At 36.9% G+C, this 16,295-nt stretch overlaps 1 protein-coding gene across 2 annotated transcripts in view; it reads left to right on the forward strand.

The window, feature by feature from the left end:
* Positions 1-16,295, forward strand: part of dpyda (dihydropyrimidine dehydrogenase a) — a 386,498-nt gene that overhangs the window by 238,087 nt on the left and 132,116 nt on the right. For both annotated transcript variants that reach the window (XM_087309815.1, XM_087309816.1), the window contains exon 16: positions 11,946-12,029. In XM_087309815.1, the coding sequence (XP_087165941.1) occupies positions 11,946-12,029 (84 nt within the window). The remainder of the gene's footprint in view (positions 1-11,945; positions 12,030-16,295) is intronic.

The following is a 16,295-nucleotide window of genomic DNA, read 5'->3' on the forward strand; positions in this document are numbered from 1 at the left end:
GAGTGCGTGAATTTAAACTAATAAAAGCCTCATTGCTGTCACTCAAGTGTCCCTTTCCCAGGCTGCACCTGGTGCATGCATCTCTCACATGGAACATATAAGGAAAATACAACCTAATTCTGTATCTAGAGTATCCATCTGTCCGTCTTTCTCGCAGGCTATATATCTATGTATACTTTTCAAATAGCAAACAAACATTCATTTAGTTTCCGTAATTTGTTATTCACGTATGATTTCTTTTTATTAGGACTTTGATATTTGCTCTGTTAACTTTTGATGTTGAAAATTCATCTGTACAGTTTAACAAAGTGACAGCTATTTATTTTTTGTAGTTTGAAACAATATAGTGCAGGGGTTCTCAACTGGTTTGGCCATGGGACCCACATTTTTACATGGTCATCAAGCCGTGACTCAAAGTTTTAGGAACTATAATACAATTTTAGGAATTAGAATTAATTTATATTTATTTCTTAACATACACAAGTAGTCACAAATAAAACATAAGACATTCACAGAGACTTACAAATAAAAAATATTTTATTGCTGTCATTTAAAACACTGAGACTTTAAGTATTTTTTTGTCATCAATATATGTAAATCCATACTTTACATATTCTGGGTCGTACTTGCGCTTCAACATATTTGTTGCCATAATTAAATGAAATTTCAAATGTCAAACGGTAGGGTTGTCGTGCACGAATTTCAGAATAAAAGTCCGGTATAAGCAAAATAAGTAAAAAATTAAACTTTTGTTGTTTATTTGACCACACACTCCACGATCCACTGAAAATGTTCCCAAAAGTGTGTCGCGACCCACTGATATGGTGTATACAAAATAAAAAAAATATATAAATAAGTTAAATAGCAACAAAGGTACTGCAGTTTATCACCAGGTTAATGTATCATAGACTACATTTACACTGCGAGGCTTAGTGCTCAAATCAGTTTTTTTTTTCTCAGATCTGGACAGATCATGGTCCTAAAATGACCCGCATGTGCAAAAGTTACAGACAGCACAAAATGTCTATTTATGCATGCAATGTGTATACTGTATGAGTAAGCACGTTGTCAGATCATGCTTATATGATTATTGCCCTTTCACAAACAACCATGGTGTATTTCATGAACTGTAAAGGGTTGTTCTGCTGTGTATTTCAGCATTTGAAACCTAAAATATGTTACGTTTGATTGAAACACTGATCATTTTGTGATTTATAAAAACCGCGGTGCACATCTTTCTGACTACTGGTGTAGAGAACTCATCAAGGGATAATAAGCAGCCTCAGACTGAACTGTAAAGGCAGATTTGGTTTGTCTGTTTGCAGAGTTATTTCATTTTGCTTATATATTATATATAGTTATAAACAACAGGCACGTGCTGAAGGTGGGTTTGAGTGTTTGACCACCTGCCCTTTTTTTTCCTCAGAGAGAAAGTTCATCTTTAAAATGAAAGTGCCCGCTCCTTTGCGCACAGATCCCCTGTCCACAACACCCTCGCAACTCTCTTCAGCTTCGCAAATAACACGTGCACTAATCGTTAACCAGATTGCTTAACAAGCACCGATTTTGCCTTCAAATTTTTTATTCAAAATGAACAACCAACTTTCTGTGGTAAAGTAATTGGAAGTAGATGATGTTTGCAGCGCAGAATGATGGCGCATGTCGCTCAAAGATTATGAACAAATAACGTGAAATCCTACATAACGTTCACATTGCGGTCACATTGCAAAACACAGATCTGTGTCTGATTTTTTTACTACACATGAAAGTAGCACAAATCTAAAGTAAGGACATCAGATTCCATGTAGTTTGGGCTGTTCACGCTGTCAAGACAAAAACAGATGTCCAAGTCGCATGAGGGCAAAAAAAATAAAAAATAAAAAAATTCAGATTTGGGCCACATTTGCCTGCAGTGTGAACAGTGCCGGCCTGTAGGGTTGAGGGGCCCTAGGCAAGATTAAAAAAAATGAAGCTGACTGGTGGAAAAACAGTAAGAAAGCACACACACACACACACTCACACACACACAAAAAAAAATAAATAAATAAAAATAAATAAATATATATATATATATATATATATATATATATATATATATATATATATATATATATATATATATATATATATATATATATATATATATATATTTAAGTGTATTCATTTTTTATTAACTATAACATATTTAACCTATAATACATAATATAAAAATATTTATTTAGCCGATGAAAGTAAATCAATATGATGGCGAGAATGATGATTTCTTTTTTTTCCGTTTTATGGTGTTCGACAACAAACTTTTTGGTGCGTTACTGCCACCTCTCGCTCTGGTCGGTGACGCCACCAACCAATACGCTTCAACGAGAAATTTTGGAAGTGAGGGAGAGAAGGTAAAGGCTGAAGCAGCATTTCTTAAGCATAAGCATCTCTTAAGCATACCTCGAGAAGTACATGTTAACATGCAATAACGTTAACTCTGATGCTGTGCTCAAAGATACTTCAGTAATTTATAATAAGTACTAAAATGTTTTTGAACTACACAATAGTGAAGTAAGTTTGTTGTGGTACTTTTTTATTATATACTGTTGTAAGGGTTAACGTATACTGTTAATTACTATTAGTTCATGATAGTTACTAATGATACTACATTATGTAGTCTAATTCATTAATGAAGAGTTGTAAATATATATACAATATAATGCTAAAATAAATTTTTTTTTTTCTCACCGTTGTTGTGAATTGTATCACGTTCAATTGGGTGTGTGCATTGCACAGTGCGCATTGTACATGATTTAAACCAACGCGCTCTTCCTCACGCTTATCTTCACAATAAATATTCAAGAGCACCTTTTGTGAGGCCCTCCAAGAAACTCGCGGCCCTAGGCGACTGCCTATATCCGCTTGTTAAGTGTGACATTACACGGAGCGGCTTCCGGGTCCAAGCACTCTATTCAACTGAATGGGGAGATTCATGAAATGATAATAATAAGCGTTTACCAAGCGACTTAATACTTTCGAAAGTCACGATCGCAATATATATGTCCATGCCTAATATCCGATGGCCAGAAAGTAATTCATTGTTTTACATTTTTTTTTAATTTTGGTATTTGTTATGCAGCAAGCCCAGAGATTGTTGTGTACACTATGACTTTATATAAAATTAACTTTAATGCGCGATATGAATAAAAAGTGATCATAAACGAATGATTTCTCCACTCAAATGAATGGCGGCTTGGACCCGGAAACAGTATTACATACGTCACTAACACGTCACCACCTAACAAGCGGATAGCCTGTAGGATGGGCCGGCTCTGAGTGTGAAAGTAGCCATAATTTAAAACACTAATAAAGACAATATGTCACTTCGAACTATTATTAATGTCAATAAAATGTAATTTTTTGAACTTTTCGAATATCAAAAGTTGTTGGAGGATTATTCAAGGTCCTGAATTGTGATTCGAAAGCATAAATAAATGGAGAAAAACAAATGATTTGCATATGATATGAATGACAAGTAAAACATGAATGGTGTTTACCTGTCTATCAATCTGTTATTCTAATGCTATTATTAGAAATTATTTCAGGGACTGAACTGGAGTTCCAAAGGTATTTTGGTTTGAAATAGTTACAACCCTGTCCATTGTACACTGTTATTTTTACTTAAAGGTGTGGTAAGCTATTTTAGCTATAGCTTACTCCCTACCTTGGCTTTTTATGTATTAATTTATTTATTTGTATTTTTTGACAGAGCCCAGGGGTAACACAAGAAGTGATTTCTCAGGACACCTATTCCAGCCCTATATTTGTCAGATAGTAGGGGAGTGTATGCATGGCATTCCCCAAAAATGCTTATAGAGCTTTTAGCAGGGTGTTATTTTATGATGACATCCTATGAAAGACCACAAAAATCAGCCTAGGTCATAAATGTGGTTATCAACAAATATTGTATGCAGGCCTGTTCACCGTGAGTCTGTTTTTGTGAGACTAGACTGAACATCTATAATGTCAGTATCTGTTTCTTTGTCGTTCCTCTCTCATTTTGAGTGCATATTTTGTCACCAGATTCTTTCACTCCTCTCTAATGCCCTTTGAGATCAAACCAGACGTGCTGATCCAGGGAATATGTCAGCAATGGGTAATGTTGTCCTTATCAGCTTTGGAGTTGATAATCCTTGTCAAAGACAGTGTCAGGTTTGATCCAGATCTTCTCCTTTGTGGAACGTGCCCTTAGAATTTGTACAATGATAAGCTGGTATTTATATCTCTCTCTATATACAGTATATATACTGCATAACATGGGCTTGTGTTCTCTTTGTGGGTAATTGTAATTCCCAGAATATAAAAAAGGTAACTAATATATTAAGTTTTGTGTGCATGACTAGTTTAAAATACTGTCCAAACACAGAAGCCCTGGTGGAAATTTTGAAATAGCTGTACCCTGAGGAGGTTATGTGGTTACAAATGCATCCCATGGTGTGACTAGGTTGTTGCTAAGGTGTATATAGGTGATTACTAATACGTTGATACAGTGTTTTACGATCTGGCTAAGGTGTTATGCATGGTTGCAGTATGGCTCCTAAGGTGTCTTAGGTAGTTTCTATGGATATTTGCTAGATGGTTGGATTGTTACCAGGGTAATCTGTGTGGTTGGGTAGGGTGTTCTGGAGGATGTGTTGTTTGGGGATGGGTATTGTCGGTACTTTTGGTTGTTACTAGGGGCACTCTGAGGTTGCTAGGGTATTCTGGGTGGTTGCTTGGGTGTTTTTAGGTAATTGGTTGTGATTGCTAGGGCACTTTGGTTTGTAAGTACGATGTTTGTAAATTACTAAATTTAGATAGCTGCTAAGGTGTTCTGGGTGGTTGGTAGGATACTTTGGAAGATTGATAAATAGTTGGAAAGCTAGGATATTGCTAGGCTGTTTCTAAGGTGTTATTGGGGATATTTAATTGGTTGCTAGGATGTTCTGGGTGGCTGTTGTGTGATTGCTAGGACATTTGGGTGTGGTTTTTTGGTTGTTGATAGGGTGTTCTGAGTGGATGTTATGTGATTGCTAGGGCATTTACCTGTACATGGTAGCTGTGTTATTTCTAAATCACTAAATCTAAATGGTTGCTAAGGTGTTCTGGGTGGTTGGTAAGATACTTTGGAAGATTGGTAGGTGGTTGAAAGTGTACTGTAGAATGTTTCTAGGCTGTTTCTAAGGTGTTATGGGTATCCAAAATGTTGAAAAGCTTTGGAGTAACAATTGATGACCAACTAAACTTCTCTGACCACATTTCTAGAACTGCTCGATCGTGCAGATTCGCACTCTATAACATCAGAAAGATCCGACCCTTCTTATCTGAACATGCAGCTCAACTCCTTGTTCAAGCTCTTGTTCTCTCCAAACTGGACTACAGCAACTCTCTGCTAGCGGGGCTTCCAGCTAACTCTATCAAGCCTATTCAGCTGCTCCAGAACACAACAGCACGAGTGGTCTTTAATGAACCAAAAAGAGCACATGTCACTCCGCTACTCATCCGTTTGCACTGGCTGCCAGTTGCTGCTCGCATCAAATTCAAAGCTCTGATGTTTGCTTACAAAGCAATTTCTGACTGCGCCCCTTCTTACCTGCTCTCACTTCTGCAGATCTATGTGCCCTCTAGAAACTTACATTCTGTGAATGAACGTCGCCTCTCAATCTGCCCAGTTGGTGGAATGAACTCCCTTACTGCATCAGAACGGCAGAGTCACTCGCTGTTTTCAAGAAACGACTAAAAACTCAACTATTTAGTCTCCACTTCACTTCCTAATCTGCAATTGCCTCTCTGGATATACCACTAACTGTACTCAAAAAATAAGTAAATAAATAAAAAACATTACTAATACTTTCCTTCTTAGACTTTACAGACCTGAAACTTGCCTATAGCACTTATTCATTGTTGCTCTTATAGTTGTGTAAATTGCTTCCTTGTCCTCATTTGTAAGTCGCTTTGGATAATAGCGTCTGCTAAATGAGTAAATGTAAAGGTAAATGTAAACTGTTGAGTGATTGCTAGGACATTTTGGATTGTGTTCTGGGTGGTTGCAGGGATATTTACTATTTGGTTTACTATATGGTTGCTATTCTGATTTAGATGGTTTCCAGGGATACTTACTAGATGGTTGCTAGAGCACTCTAGATTATTACTTGGAGACTCTGTGTAGTTTGGTAGGGTGCTTTTTGGTTGTTGAGAGGGTGTTCTGAGTGGATGTTATGTGATTGCTAGGGCATTTACCTGCACGTAGTAGATGGTTGCTAAGGTGTTCTGGGTGGTTGGTAGGATAATTTGGAAGATCGGTATTAAATAGAATATTGCTAGGCTGTTTCTAAGGTGTTATTGAGGGATTATAAATACATTTCTATGATATTACGGGTAGCTGTAGTGTGATTGCTAGGACATTTTGGATAGTAGCTTGGTATTTCAAATTACTAAATCTAGATGGTTGCCAATGTGTTCTAGGTGGTTGCGGGGGTATTTACTATATGGTTGCAGTATGGCTGTTATGGTGTTTTAGTTAGTTTCTTTGGTTATTTACTAGCTTGCTGCTAGGGTACTCTGGATTGTTACTAGATGGCACTCTGAGGTTGGAGTGTTCTAGGTTGTTGTTAGTTGCTAGGGTTTTCTGAGTGGTTGTTTGGTTGTTGTTAGGGGGTTCTGGATGGATGTTGTATGATTGCTAGGGTATTTAGGATACTATGGAAAATATGTGGTTGGAAATGCAATCTAGGATATTGTTTGGTATTGACTGTTTCTAAGGTGTTCTTGAGAGTGTTAAGCAGTTGCTAGGGTATTCTGGGGCTGTTTGCTTGGACGTTTTGGATAGTAACTAGAGTATTTTTAAATTAGTAAATCTAGATGTTTGCTTCTGGGTGTACTAGGTGGTTTCTAGACAGTAGCCAGGGTACTTTAGACTGTTGCTACAGTAGGTGGTTACAAGGTGTGCAGAAAAATTTACTAGATGGTTGCCAGAGGACACTAGATTGTTACTGGGTTACTCTGAGTGGTTGCTAAGGTGTTCTAGGTGGTTGCTTGGTTGTTGTTAGGTTGTTCCTGGTGGTCGTTGTTTGATTGCAAGGACATTTTATAAAAACAAACTGGCTGAGGACTCATATAGGCATTAGTTTTAGCAGTGGGTAGCACTGTCGCCTCACAGCAAAAAAGTTGCTGGTTGCAGCCAAGGCTGGGTCTGTTAGCATTTCTGTGTAGAGTTTGCATGTTCTCCCCATGTTCGTAAGGGTTTTCTCCGTGTGCTCTGGTTTCCCCCGCAGTCCAAAGACATATGCTGTAGGTGAATTGGGTAAGCTAAATTGTCTGTAGTGTATGTGCATATGTCCTGGTCCTTCATGTTAGGGGTTAAGTTTTGGGCTAACAACCCACCTCATAAAAAACTAGATGTAACAAAACCCTGGGAGTAAGTAAGTCTAGTCTAGTCTCAGCACAGGTCAACTGGAGAGTTCACATTTCACTAGCAAAACTAAAGAACAAAACCTGACAGGTTCTGAATCAAATATGTAAAGTTCCTCATCCTTACATTGAATCTACAGAGACCTGAACGCTGACTCATTTGAACCACAGACCTCATAGCAACACCCTGGCAACCATCCAGACACCCCAGCATCAAAGCTTTGTCTTTCCCTAATTATAAATGCAAACATGTTATTTCTCCATGGACAGACACTTGTATTTCCCAACTCACACTGCTTTAGAAAAAAAAGAAAGAAATCTCAGCGCCCGTGCCGCAAACTGCTCTTGGCTGTTTTGTTGTTGTTGTTTTTTTTTCACTTCCTTTGGCTTATTTTAAATCTATCCCTTCTAAGCCCGCAATATCAAACAGTCGTCTTGCTGGCCTCTCTCTCTGAAAGCAGCTTACCATGATGAGAGATGATAGCACTTAATTCACTGTGTGCGTGTCGCCCCTTTTGTAGGACGAGAGGGTGAAAAGAAAGCCTGCCCTCTCATTGCCGTCCTCCTCCTCCCGTTCCTCGCTCTATAAAGGGCTTAAAAGAAACCAAGTGAAATTAAACATTATTGATAATTGGCTTTGGGATCACGGCACATTGTGTCCATTTTGTACCTGTATTTGCTCCTAATTGACCATGAAATCTCGGGCCCTAATCCTGTAAGGTTTCCCCCAGCTGACAGTGATAAATAGCATCACCCCACCTCATGGTCCTCTGCACTTTGTAAGGCTAAAATGCTTATTATTCTTTCCCCCCTTTAATGGCTGTCAGTCTGCGGAAAATCATAAATCTACAGATGGAGTCGATGTGGCAGGTTTGTAGAGCTTTTTGTAATTGTTTAAATCCCCCATGTGATGTGGTTTAAAGCCCCCGTGGATCTGTAATTGCCTGTCAAACTCGGCTCGGCTGCGCACCCCACCTCGGTCTGCGTGCCGCTCGCTCACTCGCTCGTCTCTCGTGCATCCGTGTGGAACACTTATCACCGCTCTCATCTATTTTAGAGCCGATGTCTCAGTCAGCGCTGATTTGCTTTGCTCATTGTTTGCATCTGCTCGAGTCTGATAAACAATACAATTGTTTGTTTTTTAGTTATACTCTTTATTAGCTTGCGCGAGTGCGTCTTTTGTGTTTCGCTTTGCTATTGCATGGTGAATAGACGTCGATTGCATGGAAAGGTTGTGGAAAGATTTTTTTTATATATGCGATTAGTGATGCTTTGTACATGTAGAATTGAACATTCCTTGCTGAACCTGAAGTGCGCTGGAGAACTACTTGAGTTGTTTTGATGTGGAGGTTGAAAGATTGAGACCTTGGTTCAAACATCCTTGGTGCTCTAGTCAATTACATGATACTTTGTTCTGTTGTTTATTCAGAGTTATTGGAGAATTGGGAGTTTCAATTTATACAAGATCATGCAGCTCTGCATTATAGGTTTAATGAATTGATATAGCTTAGCTGAAATAAAAAAAGAAAAAAAAATCTATCTGAAAAATAATGGTTTCAAATAAGCGCTTTGTAGTGAAGCCATTCTGTAGAAGGACCATTTTATAAAGAACTTTTTAGTCAACAGTTCTTAAAGAGTCACGAAACACCAAAACACAATTTTTTGAAATGTTGACTGTCATATATGTGTCCCAAGTTGCTAAAAACACTATTAGGACACATACAGTACATCCAGAAAGTATTCATAGTATTCACTTCAATTTTTCCATTTTTTAATGTTACATCCTTATTCCAAAATGGATTCAATTAATTTATTTCCTCAGAATTTTAAACACAAAACCCCATAATGACAATGTGAAAAATGATTTTTTTTTTTTAATTGTTGTGAATTTCTAAAAAAAAAATGAAGAAAAAAAAAACTGAAAAATCCCATGTACATCGGTATTCACAGCTTTTGCTCAATACTTTGTTGATGCTCCTTTGGCAGCAATAACAGCCTCAAGTCGTTTTGAATATGATGCCACAAGCTTGACACACCTGTCTTTGGGAATTTTTGCCCATTCCTCATTGCAGTACCTCTCAACCTCTCAATTAGGTTAGATGGGAAGCGACGGTGTACAGCCATTTTTAGATCTCTCTAGAGATGCTCAATAGGATTTAGGTCTGGGCTCTGACTGGGCCACTTAAGGACATTCAAGCAATTTTTCACATTGTTATTATGGGGTATTGTGTGTAGAATTTTGGGAAAATAAATTATTTAGTCCATTTAGGAATAAGGCAGTAACATAAAAAAATGTGGAAAAAGTGAAGCGCTATAAATACTTTCTGGATGCACTGTATATATTAATAAAAAGTGAAAATTGGTGGTTTTTGCGTTATTTCGTGCAAATTCGTTCTTCCGGTTTGAAAAGAAAACTTGAAGCTGCGTCACGGTGATGAGATCCTTTTTTAATATCCAGCATGGAGATTGGCTGCCTGCACCAGCCGATACAACTTGACGTCTTTGAGTTTTCAACATCAATTCATGAGAAAGACTTGGTTCAAAAGATCAAAAGAAAAACAAAAGAAAAAGTTCTTTAATATCACATAACACAACGTTTCGACCTACATGGTCTTCATCAGGTCCTGATGAAGGTTGGGTGGGAGGGTTGTGACACTTTAACAACTACGTATTTTAATCTTATTGATTTCATTTTAATCTTCTAAAGAATAGTTTCACTGCAAAGAAGCATTTGTTGTTTAAAAAACATTTTCTCAGATGTTAAGAGTTCTTTATGAAACCATTAGCGTTAATACACAACCTTTATTTTTAAGAGTGTACACAGTATTTGAGTGAATATTCAATTGGATTTTACCACTTGAACACAGTGAATAACCAACCATTTGAAATCATTTTTATTTCATTTTTTTCAGACCTGTTTTACGTTAGTTTGAATGTCTTTGTTTTTTTCCCAATACCTTGTTTGGTTTGGATGGCAGTGTTCACTTACACAACATAGTTAATTTTAATCAAACCAAATCTGCTAAATGTGAACACTAATCACTTGTTTTAACTGAAATACTGCTTAGCACAGTACAGTACAGTATGATATGAGAAACCTTAATCAGGCTTGTGTTTCCACTGGCAATATATAGGCATTGTATATGCCATAAAGTAGTAATCAATGTCATTCTTAAAAAAAAAAAAAAAAGCCATAGGGGCCATTTATATGTTGCATGTTTTGCACGACTAAATTACTTTCAAATGTAGATGCAAAAAATAGAGGAAGTGTCCCCATAAACAACGATGGAGGAAAAAACTCTTGCTGTATTTGTCAGAAAAAGACGAAAAGTTTAGTTTGAGCAAGGTTAATTGCTGCACACCATCATTGTATCATTACATCCGGTCCTGATACACGCAATGCGACAAAATTCAAGCTGCAAGCAATTTGGCTGTCTGCATCATACGCAATATGTCACAATGGATAGATTTAATTACCAGCAATTCATTTAAATATCAGCTATTGCACTCTCATTGAACTGGTAGGATTGTAAGGTAATTAATACATATTATACCTATTATAAAGTATGATGTTGTTGGTTTGCACTGATTCACAGTTCTGACATTTAGTTTCAAACCGACAGCTAGTTATTTTATTTTTAATATCTGAGATGAACTACCTGCTGCTTCTTTTAGTATGACAATAAACGTCACGCAAAATGGTGTGCAAACTCACATTGGTAGCATTTAACAGTGCATAAAGCACTTAATCTGTACCTGAAATAAAAATTGTCATAGTAGTTTGTAGGGTGTAGTTTTGCCGAGACGTTGCAGAAATAGAAACTGTTTCTAAAATAGAAATTTCATGCATTTTATTGCGTGTTTATCGCTTGTAGTTAGGACACGGTGTTAAAGTGTTGTGTCTCAGCTAGAAATATGTAAAAATTTCGCTTACATTTATTGTTGTACTCTGTAAACCAATCAGTGTTCCGCATGAGTCTAGCTCTACCCATTAGCAACTGTATAATTATGTTTGGTTACCTTACAAAAGGTAAAAAAGTAGTGCGGTTTGGATTTGATACCATTCTTCCGACAGTGGAAACGGAAATAATAATGTACTATACTGTACTTTCTGGAACCGCACCATGATGTAAACAAGCCATAAAGTAAGCGAGAAAATCCTAAAGGTAATCAAATATGAAACATAAACATAATCAAATAAGATTCACCTGTATTCATAAATCTGATTTATCCTATACATCCAAACTCTCAAGATGAAGATGGCCTGCAAGATGTGCAAATCACTTTTTTTAGCGCTGTGTTTGCTGTGTTAGCTAATTTGCATGGTTTCTTTAGTCAACCAGATGCTGAAGCAACACAGACAGTGTGAACAATTCATTTTTAGTGCATATGTGCGTGACATATAACAAGGCTGCATGCAGTATGAACATCAACAAGCATGATTGTAACTCAAAGATGAAAACAATGCATTGAATTCCTCCCTAAAATAATTTGAGGCTTCTGCATCCATCTCACAGGAGTCTGGCGCTGATGCCCTGGAGCTGAATCTATCATGTCCTCATGGAATGGGGGAGAGGGGAATGGGGCTCGCCTGTGGGCAGGTAAATCCAGCATTCAGCAGCCACTCTACACAGCCACCATGCAGAGATATATTTTTTTTAAGTCTTAAGGTTATTATCCTGTTGTTGTTGTTTTTTATTTTGTTTTGGAGTCTTCTACAATAGCTTTGCATCCATTCAAGATCTAAATAACACTTTTTTTGTTCTCATAAATATGCATTAACTTTTCTCACAGTCTCTGAAAGTGTTTTTATCAGAGATAAATCACTCTAAATCTCTCTAAGTTTTTATTCTGTGTGAGAAATCAAACCTTCATCAATGTCATATCTGAATTTTAACTCTAAAGTCTTAAAAGGCTCTATTTAAAAAATCTAGGCGCAAAGTCTAAAGGGCATGGTGCAAAAGCATTAAGGGCATGTCCGAATCCACCTTTGCCATTTTAAGGATGGAAGGATGGTCTTGTGCTTATTTTCTCAATGAGTTATGGGTGTGTTTTGAGCATAACATGCATTAAACCAATCAGAGTCTCATCTCCCATTCCCTTTAAGAGTGAGTTGTGTCACACCATGGAGCATTTGTTATTTACATAGCGGACTTTGTAAGTTGAAAAACTGAATGCTTTAAAGGGAGAAAACAGTTAAACAGACCATCTGCAGCGCGAGGACAAAGAACGAGCCTTCTCCATTCAGACTCAACTTTCTCTTTACTTTTACTCTTTACTCCTTTATTTTCGTGGATAGGGAAATGGTGTTGTACACACTCCTGTAAAGACATCCATTAGCCTACATATTTATTTTTGTTTGTTAAGCTCAAAGATTTGTTTCCAAACTATTTCTAAATTTAGTTCTCATTTCCAGTAAACGAATCAATAAACAATAATAAAGAAGTGTGCTCAAAACCCTATAGCTGCGTCTCAATTGGTACACTATACACTTATGTACTATGTACTTATGCACTTACACACTCAACAGCAAAGTAAATGTATGTAGAGTCGTCCCAAATGGAGCACTTGTGTTTTTTACTAAATTCAAAGCATTTCCCTGATGACGTTTGACGGTTGCCAAATCAGTGAAATAACTGACGAAACTATTAAATAATACCTGCCCATGAGAATAACTGCATTCACCATCAGGAGGCACTATAATCACTCTCATAGGAGAATTTTGCTTCCATCATCCAAAATAAATAAAGTTGACCAACATTTGCGTGTGCGTGATATCTCCGCCTATTCTGCCATGTAAGCAAACCTGCGGTCGTTGAGTGCGTGAAGTGTCCATCATTACACATTTCATTTTACAGTCTAATGAGTGCATAACCCGGGTAATTAAACTGCACTTATTATTTTTAGAGTTTTCAATGTGAACGCACTACTTACACTATTTATACTACAAAATGGCGTAGAATAGTGCATAAGTATGCGATTTGGGCACAGCTTAAATGAGTGTTATAACCAAACACATGTCCTATTCTTATGTCCCAAATGGTGATGCAGATATCTCCAAAACCCGATAGGTGGACAAATCTAAACTTGTTTTTATAAAAACAAATATAATGCACATAATGAATAATACTACTACTAATAATAATAGCATTATACAAATGCAAATTGTCATGAATAAATTGAAAAAAGCCCTCCGAGATAAAGAAAGCTTGGAGGCATTGTTTTTTTTATTTATGTTGAATATAATACTTTTTGTAACAGTTTAATCCTTAATTTTTTTTCATATGTAAAGATATGTGTGTATTACTCTACATCCTGTGTGTATTAAGCAATATGTAAGCATTTTGGACTGCATAGGCATATAACTAATGCTCTGTGCACTGGACTTTAGACCAGCTTTTAGTTAATAATAATGATAATAATAATAATAATAATAATAATAATTCCTTAGATTTATATACTGCTTTTCTAGACACTCAAAGTGCTTTACACAATAGGGGGAACACCTCATCCACCACCAGAGTGCAGCATCCACTTGGATGACGCAATGGCAGCCATATTGCACCAGATCGCACACCACACACCAGCTGATTGGTAGAGAGCAGTCAGAGTGATGAAGCCAATTATGATATGGTGATGGTTTGGAGGTGCACAGAGAACAATGGGCAAATTTGGCCAGGATGCCGGGGTCAAACTCCTACTCTTATTTGAAGGACATCCTAAGAGTTTTATTGAACACAGAGAGTTGGGACCTCGGTTTAACGTCTCATCCAAAAGACAATCAATGGCGTGGTCTATTTCAGTTCCTCAAAATAGCAACGCACCAACAATGCGCCTTAGCACACCTCCTTTATAGACCAGCACACCCACGAGTCCACAAAGTGGCGCAAACGGATTTACTATTTAAACAATGTGGCACAAAATGTAAAACATATAGTTGCACAGGGCTGAAAATAGCAACAAATCGCACCATACACGTCTTGTGCCTTATAGCAGCAGGTGTATGATAGGGCCCATAAACACAGTTATGTAAACAGTATCAATGGTATAAGTTTTACTGTATCAGTTCGAACCAGAGAATTTGTCATTTAGAAGTTTAAGCCAAGTGGATTTTACACACCTCAGATACAATTTCAGTGTTTGATGGCCAAAGGAAGAGCCTGTTATGAACATAAGCTGGATGATATAGAAAAAAAATAAATAAAAATCCATCACAATCTAGTATTTTTTTATATAATTCATTACTCTGTATTACTGAAGTGTTCAATAAACATTTTAAAGACACACAGTAAAATTATTTTAAATAAAATTATATATTTTTAATTGATCTGTTTAAAGCAATACATAAACCAAGTATTAACAGTGAAAAACACCATTATATAGATGTTGCAATTATCAGCCTTTTTTTTTTTTTGATGATCCAGAATTTTTTAATTATCCAGCCTTTTTAGTAGCAATGTAGTTTATATTTTTCTCTTGTCTTTATTTTATTTTAATGGTATAAATGCACTTTAGCAATCAGAAAGCATGCCTAATTAACTAAGATCATGAACCGTATTTGATTTAACAACACTTAGACACAAATAATTAAACTAAAGTATATTTTAAGAAAACTTATAACATTTTACTTTTCAGCCGCTGCTATTTATCAGACCATTTAAACTTTTGTATGATTATTTCTCAGTTTTTATCACTTAAAACAGTGCAATTCTTAATTAACAACTCGCATAGCGTCCTCAGAGATTAAGTTCATTTGTTAGTGTTTTGCGAAACAAACACACTAAAACACCTTGAGCCTCATGGGTGTGCTTCATGCGCATGTCACGATGGCTCACTCAACACACACACGGATCACAGAAATTATCAAAAAACGTGTATTTATTTACAAAAGCAATCACTACAGGCTCTGAAACATCAACATACAGGAAGGACAAGAAGATGGTGACAGTAAAATACAGAAAAAAAGACCTTATCAAGAGGTATAAATAAAGAGGACAGGATTGAACAGATTACAAACAAGGGTGAGACAACAGGTGGAACTAATGAACATTGACAAACGGAAGGAAAACAGAACAAAGGAAACACATGACATAAAAAGAAGTACATGGAACAAACACATGGGATATCACATGATATAACTACATGAACACAACACAGACACAGAAAAACATCCGAAACGTAACATCGCTAAACTGAAACCCTGCTGTTATACACACAGAAGGTGCTTTCTAATGTCACAGTATAATGATGCAATCTAACCATCCTGTCCTTCCTTTATCAACCCATCTGATTGGCTGCTTATAATTCAGTGACTGGGTACACTTGAGCTTTGTTCATGCAATCAAACTTCAAGTCCAGTTTCCATTATTATGTGTTTAAGTGGTTTTTGTTGTTGATGTTGTTGTTATTGAGAAATGCTGTTTTATCACTCAGCTCTAATTAATATTATGCTTAACATTCTGTTACTTACCTACATTATTACAATTATTTCTCAAATGATGTTTAAAGACTGTGCCCAGGCGTGTTTTCCCAGTTCGTTTGACAAGTGTGAGTGCTCCGAATCAGGCCCAGGTGTGGTTCAGTTGGCCACCCCTGGCCCGGTTGGAAGAGGTGTGCCAGAGTGCGGTTTGGTGGGGCATTGGTGTGGTACCCTTGTTGTGTGAGTGCTTGTAGTAGTGAGAGTCATTTTGGAATAAAGAGTCGTCTAAATTACAGGCAAAGTTCTATTCTGTGGACACAAGAGAACTAACCGAATTTGTGGCGCCATCTAGCGGCAGTGTGTGTCTCCTGTCCTGACATTGAGGTACAAAGTATAAGGGAAGCTTATTTATAAACTAATTTTGAGAAGATCACGAGCTTATGATTGC

This window comes from Danio rerio, chromosome 24, assembly GCF_052040795.2.
Source record: "Danio rerio strain M-AB ecotype USA chromosome 24, GRCz13ab, whole genome shotgun sequence".
Lineage (NCBI taxonomy): Eukaryota > Metazoa > Chordata > Actinopteri > Cypriniformes > Danionidae > Danio > Danio rerio.